This window comes from Abramis brama, assembly GCF_963993115.1.
Source record: "Abramis brama genome assembly, chromosome: 3".
Lineage (NCBI taxonomy): Eukaryota > Metazoa > Chordata > Actinopteri > Cypriniformes > Leuciscidae > Abramis > Abramis brama.
In genome coordinates, this window is record NC_139965.1 from 5,414,824 (window position 1) to 5,424,494 (window position 9,671).

General features: G+C 38.0%; 1 protein-coding gene across 1 annotated transcript; it reads right to left on the minus strand.

Moving 5' to 3' along the window:
- Window positions 1-2,788: 2,788 nt before the first annotated feature.
- LOC311079173 (C-type mannose receptor 2-like) lies at window positions 2,789-9,264 on the minus strand. Its single transcript, XM_084108385.1, has 5 exons — window positions 9,221-9,264; window positions 9,017-9,055; window positions 8,559-8,924; window positions 3,904-4,251; window positions 2,789-3,739 (listed from the first exon to the last, which is right to left on the minus strand). Exons 2-5 carry the CDS (start codon window positions 9,051-9,053, stop codon window positions 3,390-3,392), a joined length of 1,101 nt encoding a protein of 366 aa, XP_083964511.1. The 5' UTR covers window positions 9,054-9,055; window positions 9,221-9,264; the 3' UTR covers window positions 2,789-3,389.
- Window positions 9,265-9,671: the final 407 nt, after the last annotated feature.

Consider the following 9,671-nt stretch of genomic DNA (forward strand, 5'->3'; position numbering starts at 1 on the left):
ACTCGGGCTGGCATGCTGAATTGGTGTTTGATGACACAACTATGAAAGATTCGTGTAATACTAATAAGTTGCACAGCTATTGGCATATCATGTACACAATCATTTCGATCTTCAGAGTACCAATTTATCGAGACCAAACATGGTATAAGTGGGTTACATTGACCGTTGGTCCTGTAATAACTACATAGTGTCAAAGAGATCATAGTATCAACAGAATTATTAAAAGACAAAACACATAACAGTAAATCATTCTCAAAATGTTCTGGAATGCATGTTAATTTCATGTTAGTCAATTCATCAATAAATGAATGCAGAAGAGTCTGTTTAGCAGATTGTTTGTCTTTCCATGGTCTTTCTCTTGCATTTGGCCACATTCTTTAACACCCTTAAAACCTTATCTGATCGTAAAAACTCTCTGTGTTCCCTGTAACAAGACACCGTCCTGCCAGTGTGTTAGCCTCATTTGGGATGTTAGTTTTTGGTGAAGGTTTCACAGCGAGTTTGCTGGATTATTCATTAAATAAATGAATAATTTGTGTGTGTCCGATTGGTCCAGACGCTACAGTGATATAGTGGGTAACCACTTCAGTGGCTTCCTCAAGCCATGTAGAGACTCAACCGCATTATCATCCCACCTTTTCACCAGCTTCTTGGTCACTGTTGTGGCGATCTGCCGGGAGGTGTGTCTGCGTGCGGGTGCATGTGACAGAGGCCTTGCTTCTACATGCGCGTAACAGCGAGCGTGCAGCTCCGCAGCGCGCCTCAGCAGGTGAGCGAAATTAGACTAATTAGCAGTACACGCCAGAAACCTTCAGACAATAGAAGCGGCACGAGTTTGTTCAGGTTTGCAACGCAGCTAAGAACAGCAGAAGAAAGAAGAAATCGCTAAAGAATCACAGAATTAAAACTCATGGGGAAAGGAAAAGATCAAAAGGGCTACCGGTAAGCTCACATTTCTTTACTGGACTCTGAAGACTGTTTAAATGTGATGGCTGGCTACGTAGTAGTCTGTATGGGCAAGCGAAATGTATGGTCTGTTGATAGAGATGCATTGTGAATTGCACTATGCACGCGGCAACTCTCACCGATCGGTTACATCCATCCGCAGTCGCTGTCCAACACACCTTACATCACAACTATAACGATAGTAGCACAGAGGAATAATATCGTTGGAATCACTTTCAGAACGATTTTTTTTTTTCAAGCTGATGAAAGATAAAAACATTGACAGCCTACACAAAACCTTTCCGTTTTCTTCTGTCATGTCAAACTAGCAAATAGCCTAACAATTAAGCTTGTGTAGTGTAGGAAATATAAGCTGACTATGCCATCTCCTTATTTAAGGCAGGAGGAGCCCTCCAGAGATCACAATACTTGATTCTAGGCAACAAATGTAGTTTTGTAAAAAAAAAAAAAAAAAAAAAATCTAAATTTTATTGCTACAACACAGACCATCAAATGTTAAACTGTGTCCATAATAAAATCCACATAAGTAGGAAATAGCTCTCCTCAAGACTGCAGGAGGGTCAGGAAAACAGAAGAAAACCCACAGCATACACCACAAATAAGACGTAACCTTTAAATAGGGTGACCAGACATCCTGAAAAATTCAGGACAGTCCCGAAATCTAAGCTGTTGTCCCAAATCCTGAATCCGGCCCTAATTGTCTCGAAAATTATACTAAAGCAAAATCTTGAGTAGTTATTGTCTGATAAAACATTAAAAACTGTCCGTGGAGGTCGAATCGTCCGGCAGCCCCCGCCGGCTGCTCATTGGCTGCAGCATCTTTTTTGTCTCTTTTTTGAAGTTCTACAAAGATACCGTAGGTACGAATTTAGATATGCATTGATAAGCGAGCGCGAGTTGGAGCAGCCGCGAGGACAGTGAATGTGCAGCCAGTTGTAAAGAGTGATTGATTGGTCACGGCACTGTGTGCAAAAAAATACTTGGACTAATGTCTGATGTCGGGTTACACAAAGCAAATCATCTACACAATTATTTAGTTAATGACCGACAATTTAGTTGTAATAATCATTTTGGCATAAGGCTTATTAGCGTTAGGCTATAGCCTGAAAGGTCTGATTTACACACTGTTACAACAGTCATTGTTTTTGTTTTTTGCACAATGACATTTGAGTTCATGATTTTAATGTTGTTGTTTTTTTTGACATACTAAAGACTAATGAAATACTGTTGATTTTCAAATAAAAATATGTTTGGTTCAGGTTTGAAAATCATTCAAACCTACAGACTACAGAGAGTTCAGGTGTGGAGACAAGGAGGATTCTGGGAAGTGTAGTGAACAGGACTCAGTTGATTTGAATAAATATGCAGCCCAAATAAAGAGTGCAGCCCAAAGTGCTGTACAATACAATAAAAAAAATCATAAAACCAAACAAAACACAGTAAACAATAACTACATAAAAGACCAAAATGTAGTTCTCTCCTGGGTCAGACTCAAAAGCCAAGATAAAAGAGTACTTCTTCAAAGCTGTTTTAAAAGCACTCAGAGTCGGGGCAGAGCGGAAGGAAAGCGGTATTATTCTATAACCTTGATCCGACTATCGAACCGATCGCCTTTTCACTTCAGTTGGGACTGTGGAACCTGTAGCAGAAGTTTATCGCCATACAGACATTCAGTTTCCATTTAACACTGAGGATTTTACAGTGTAGAATGTTGAGTTGTTAATAAAAATTAAGTTGAAAGAATGTTTACATTTTTCAACATTTTTTAAATTGAAATTGTATATTTGTGTTTTATAAATGTCACAACACAAAAATGCTGTTTGTAAATATTTGTATTTGAGCTGGTGTTGTTGAACACACATTACAGGTTGCAAGATACTTTATACTCAACTTTATTTTTCTCTTTAAGAATAAAACATATTTCATTTCATTGAGACACATATAGATGCTCACAATCATATTTTAAACAAGTAATTAGTAAATATATGACTCGTGTAAAACACAGGAGTGAGGAGAAGAAAGAAGCCACACCACCAGAATAACAAGATCCCATGAAATCATCTGACGTGGCTTGTGCTTTGCTTTTATTTTAAACAGCCAATATACTTTGAGCCACATCCTCGAATCATGACCTTCTACTTTCTATTTAACAGCAAGTATGTTTGACTGAACAGTCACAGATGAAAACTCATGTTGATGTCATGGGGTCTTTAAAACATATAGTGCACATTAGTATTTTAAATACCCAAAGAACATTACATTGATAGAGAAAAGACTTATATGATACTTTTAAATGGCATACATTAATTTCATGTACTGATATAAGCACATTATCTGATGATTAAAACAATATTAAAAGTGTTTGCCAGTTAAAAAAAAAAACATTCGCCAGTTATGTAAGAACACAAACATATCCTTCACTCCTAAGATCTGCTGCAGATGAAGTTGAGTTTGTCGTGTTCAGGACGGCTGATCCAGCGCTGATCTCCTCCAGACTGAACTGCTCCAGATCTCACTCCAGACACACAGTTCTCCTCTCCTGGAGCCCAGTTATGAAAGCACACGGTCTCTCCGCTCACCCAGTACCAGATGCCCAAAATATGGGAGTGACGTAAACCCAACCACACCGCCTCAGTAGACGCACGTTTAACCACATTCATCACACGACGCTGCATCTCGACTGAATGAACTGAGACCAGATCCGTATAATTCTGTCTGCAGTATCTCAGAGCTTCAGGCCACGTCAGAGTCTCTTTGATCAGAATCAGTTTATCTGGACACAAAACAAACCACAAGCAAAAACTAGAGAGAGACTGATCAAAAACAACATGCAGAACAAACACTGTGGAGGAATCTGTCATGTCAGACATGTAGCGTGAACTTTAAGAGATCTGGAGGTGATGGATGGATTGTGTGTGTTTGTGAGGATCTGCTCACCTTCATGACACACAAAAGGAAATTGGTTGTCGCAAGAGAAGTCTAACCATTGACCCAGAGCGTTTGGTCTGATCACTGTACAGTTTTCATCACCTCCATGATTATTAGGTTCACCAGACCTCCAGTATCTGAATGAGGAGTTACTCTGATCTGACCACTGCCATGAGTCTCTGAACAGACCGATCCAGATCTGTGATCCTAATAATGAAAGACCACTAATGAAATCCTTAACCTGTTGACTCTCATTCTGGTTCCTCACACTGACCAGATCAATGTGATTCTGTCTGCAGTAACTCTGAGCGTCTTTCCAGTTCTTATTCTGATTGAGAAAGATGAGTCCTGTGTGCGCTTTAAGAAAAAAACAACACCAAAAAAATCAGTCTGTTCCTTTTTTCAGAACTTTTTTCAGAAAATGTTTTTTCTACACAGAAATTGACTCAACATTGAAAGTGTGACATTTATCCACAGTCTGTTCTATATTCACTAACAAATTACATGAATTACATACAATAATGATGTTATTATATTTTACAGTTACATTTACTCAAATTGTTATGCTGATAATATAATTTGTAATGAAAAAATTAATATGGAAGTATTTCCGAGGAAACTTAAACAAACACACACACACACACACACACACACACAGGGCGAGGCCAGAAATGGAAGGGACTTTATATAACAGGATAGGTAAAGCGTAGAGTATGAAAACTGCACGCCAAATTGCCAAAAAAATATATATAATTACGGGTATGAATCCGTTACATTGTTCCTCAGTCACTCCTGAAATTTCTATGATTGACAGTGATAACCGTAGCGACGGACGGGACAAAACATTTGTCAAAATAAACCTGTGCATTTAGTGCTGTAGTGTAAATGCAGACTAATAGACCCACAGCAACACAGACCAGAAGAAGAAAACAAGTTCTGGGTAATTTTAGCAGCTTTAAAGATTTTTGTAATACATTTTTTTCCACATGTGTCCTTTAGCAATGTTTAAAAATCAGTTTAATTGTAGAGTTTAGCATTTTAGCACTTCTGGTTCCATCGTCCCGAAGTCAATGGGTTTTTTGAATGGGATTTTGGTTAAATGGCTGAAATAAGGTCTGTGGTGAACACAAGCTCAAGACACTTTCACGTTTTATTCTACGACATAAAATACAACAATATTACGCCACTCCTGATTTGTACATGTCTTGAAAAAGGCTGTTGCTAACAAGTGGCTAAATGGGACTACAGAGGCTGTTGGAGATTAAACGTCATCACGCCGAACAGATTAACTCAATCCGCTTTTACACTCATTATGCTTATAATTCTGCTCTAATAAACTATATTCCAACTCAATGTTCTGGGAAAATGATTTTAGATAAAAACTGTAAGAGTTGTCAGAAGCTTTAGTGATGATAGTCTTGAATTTGTGGGACCATTGTTTAGTTCATTTATAGCCAAACTTTAGCATTTTACTTCTGGCGACTACATTTATGCTTCAAAATTCATAAAAGTTGTGTTCATCTGTGATCTTGATGGACAAAACGTGCAAGTATCATAAACTTTTGTTAATTAAAGAGCTTGTTTTTTAAAGAGCAAACGAGTCCTCTGCTGCCATCTACTGGTTATAGTGGTAATTTCATTATGTCATTTTCCTTTTAAAGGTCTTTGTTTTCCACTAGGGGACAGAAATCATCCACTAAACTAAAGCATGGCATATTTTCCATATCTCCATTAATGAAAAAGAGAAATGTAGGCTAGATCTTCTTTAAACTAAATTCAGTCTACAACTATAGAGGTAAAAGATAATAAAGTGTTTAAGACCTTCTTTAAAAAATAATAATAATAATGGGGTCTAAACATCCCCAGTGTGCACCATAGACAAAACGGCCCGATTGCGCAGACCTCCATGATTGAAGATAAAACAGTTCAGCATTTTAGCATGAAAGGCTGCTTAATGTAGTGGCATTTTTCAGATATCTGAAAAGGAGGCATAGTGATGTTGTGAGTAATAATACTTCTCTGTTTTACTCATTTGAATACAGTGAGTCAATTAATTTACCTTGATTATCATTTTTGTAACAATAGGGGTTTGTGGTAGTTTTGTAATCTGGCTTAAAAACAAATTGACCTAGAATACTTGACAAAGAGAATATCTGCAAACAGTTTATCAGTATACATAAAGTTTGTGTATTCTTCTTTTTAAGCATTTTATATATATATATATATATATATATATATATATATATATATATATATATAAACATTTGCAAATGTGTCTACAAAACCTCTGGATTTATATATTTTTTTGCACTTAAAGGTACAATATGCAAGATTTTCTACATTTTGCTACATTCCAAACAACAACACCGGTGTAGCTTGATGACGATGTGAAGGAGCGTGGAATGATGGGAGCTGTCGTTTTCAACTCCACCGTGGATGTAAATCAGTCAGATCCCAGACAGCAACATAGTGTTGAAATCCACATGAACCAGATTTGGGCCGGATCTGGGCTGATACTATGTTGCTGTCTGGGATGGGAATCGAAAAATCATGTTCACGATGAGGTAAAGTTCTATTTTTATAAATGTTGCGTTTAATGACATGCTTTTATTTCATTAAAATGAATTAACCGCAAGAAAAGTAAGTTTTATATGGCAAGGGGGGCGTGATCTAGCGAAGTCTGTGACGGGAGAGAGGATCGGGAGACAGGTGCGGCGTAAGTGGGTCAAGTGCAAATGACAAACACCTGTGTCTTGTTTCAGTGATTGGCGTGGAGAGATCGCACATAAGGGACGGGGAAACCTTATCCATGGAGAGAGACACGCGGAGATCTGTGGGCTGAGAGCGCGAGTGCGGGATGCGCGAGGACACGATCGCTGTTACTTTGGACTTTGCTGCTACAGCGCTGTGTGCGCGACTTTTTGTTGATGTTTTTCTTTAATTTATAAATAAATACGCCCACAGCTCCGCAAGCCGATCCTGTCCTCTTCCTTCCTTGAATTAGAATTTTGTTACAGTTTAATTAAATTGGTTATAGATGTTACTGTATTTGTCGAATTCATTGTTGTGATAACGCTGCGCAGTTTTACATGTTCTAAACAATTGTTGTAAAAGTAAATTCGAACATACCCACATCATTTGCCAAAATACTGATTAATCTTTATGTATAACACATGCTATATGTAACGAAGTTCAGATGTTATGGGAAGGAGGCGGGAACCGGCGAACATTCATGACACATTTTAATGATAAAAATAAAACAAATACAAAACGAAAGTAAAAGATAAAACAATAAAACAAAACACAACACAAGTTCAGGCCTGTCCTCTCTCGCTCTTCACTGTCGTCACTCTTCCTTTAGGCTTCCGCTCCTCCGTGAGAGATACGAGACCGGTGCGTTGCTCATCAGTAATCTCGCCACCGGCCTCGTGCCGCTCTCTCCCGGCCCTCGGCCTCGTCCTGCTCGCCACACTATATTTATTTACATGGCCATAAACACCAGATGTGATAAACAGTGTCAATAAACTAAACACAAACCTAAAGCAATAATACCCGTACGTTGACGTTTACGGGACTTGTCTTTGTCGACAGAAACAGCTGCAATCGGTAAAGAATAATTGTGTTCCATAACGACTGCACGAAACAGGCTAACGTTTGTTGCTTGATAGACGCTACAACTACAACTTCCGCATTTGTCCAGGACTCCACGCAGTACGAGCGGAAACCGAGGGTAACGTGGATATGACGGCATTGACTGGCGACTCCCAGCTCACCCCTGCTCTAACGCCCCGTTTCCTTGGTTAAAATCACAATTTTCTCATGATTTAAAAATAGTTGGAAACATTTGGGATATTGTAAGTAATCAATTTGACAAAATATATAACACTGGCCTTGAGATTTTGGGATATTTTAATGCAAAAATCTTACATATTGTACCTTTAAGATATGCAAATGAAAAACTAGCCTACCTGAAAAAAATGATATTCTTTGTGTTTTAATGTTGATAAATCATTGCATATGCACCTGCTGCGCAGACGTCACACATCATCAGTGCGTTCTGTAAGGCTTTGCAGAAACACACAGTCACTGAGCGCCACAAACACACAGCAGTCGTCTTTTACAGTTCCTCCTGAACCAGAACAACGAGCTCATGCTGCGTTCACACCATGAGTAACCGTAATTATGAGATGGCAACCCGGAGCTGTTCACGGACTCGGATTGATGTGTTTCTATGTCAACACTATCAACGCCGAAATGAATCTACAGCAATCAGGACAACTAGAACTCAGTGGTACAACTAGAGCTCCGTATGCTGTTTTCGTTCATTATTATTGTAATGTTCTGTGCTTTGAAATCATGAAATTGTCCATTTCTCATCATGGCACACTCATCTCTGCCTTCAGGTTGTCCAGTAGCCCAGTAAATTATCAAGTATTCTCAGTTCTTTTTTAGTTACTGGAACTCTTGTATAACTGAACTATTCTAACTAAGCTTTTGTCAGTACAACATACTATTCCTATTTCATTTTATTTTATTTATTTATTTTTTGAGGCAATTTGTTTGCATGCTTTTAAGTAAGACTAACTAACTAGATTTTACAGTACAGTATATGGTGTATCTTTTATAAATGAATGTTTATTGTGATTGTATGGAGCTGCACTTACTGTTGTTAGATGAACTGCAGATGAAAGTCAGGCTGTTACTACATTTAAAATCATACCATTCTCCATTTGAAATAAAAGCACACTCATCTGTGCCATTAGGTTGTCCAGGTCTCCAGTTCAGATAGAGTGCAGGTTCACCTGAAGACCACTGCCATTTATCAACACTCGTCTTCTGCAGCCCAATCCAGATATTCTGATCACCTCCATCATTCACACTCTTGTTCAGCTCGTTCATGTCATTCATGTTGTCAACGGTGGCCAGATCTGTGTAATTCTCTCTGCAGAATCTCTGAGCTTCAGTCCAGGTCTTGTTCACGTTTATAAAGTGATACTGACGCTGAACACATTCAGATACGGAGCAGAGAGCTGTGAAAGAGAGCGTTTGATTTAATGCTTTTCATAACAGGGTCAAACCTGATGAAACTATAAACCATAAATAATACAACAAACACACTCACCAATGAGAAGAAGAATCAAATATAGAGTTTGGTCCATTTCTGAAGAAGAAACACATAATCAAACATTCCCTGATTAATTTTGGAGTAAAATATGACAATTTCATTTAGTATCTCAACAGCAGTATGAATTCACTGTACATAATCATTGAGACAATATTAACATCTGAAAGTGTAATTGTGTTTGAAGAATGAACATGTTCTTACTTTAGAGGTCGTGTGTTTCTGTCCTGAGTCTGATGTTTCTGTCTGCAGATTTACACTACGCTATTATTATATCTGCTCTCATCCCTCATTCAGCTCATCACATCATTTGTGTATTAATCTAAAACTAATTTTCATATTTTACTTCCTCCTTATTTGTGTATTTGTCCACCCTTGTCTTTCCCTTTATTTGCATATTGGCTTCTGTGTCAGTCAGTATTAGTCTATAATATGGACCTTATGGAATCAAACAATTATTTGAACATTCTAAATTAATATTTGAACATTCACAACTAAACAGCAGCTTTAATGATATTGCTGGACTGCATAACTCGTGTTTCATCCCTGTTCATCTTGAAAGCGTCTTTCATCCACACTTGCCATCTTCTGTAACGACAAACTGAGAGGAAACAAGTGCGAGTGCTCAATATGTTTATTGCGTAATAAACACTCA

Bases quoted from the DNA above. Each gene is read 5' to 3' on its own strand.
- LOC311079173 (XM_084108385.1), bottom strand. From the start codon at position 9,053: ATGGACCAAACTCTATATTTGATTCTTCTTCTCATTG. The intron at 4,252-8,558 runs GTAAGTGCAGCT...TTTTTCTTAAAG, and splicing joins CTGCAGTTCATCTAACAACA to CGCACACAGGACTCATCTTT. The intron at 3,740-3,903 runs GTGAGCAGATCC...TTTTGTGTCCAG, and splicing joins TCCTTTTGTGTGTCATGAAG to ATAAACTGATTCTGATCAAA.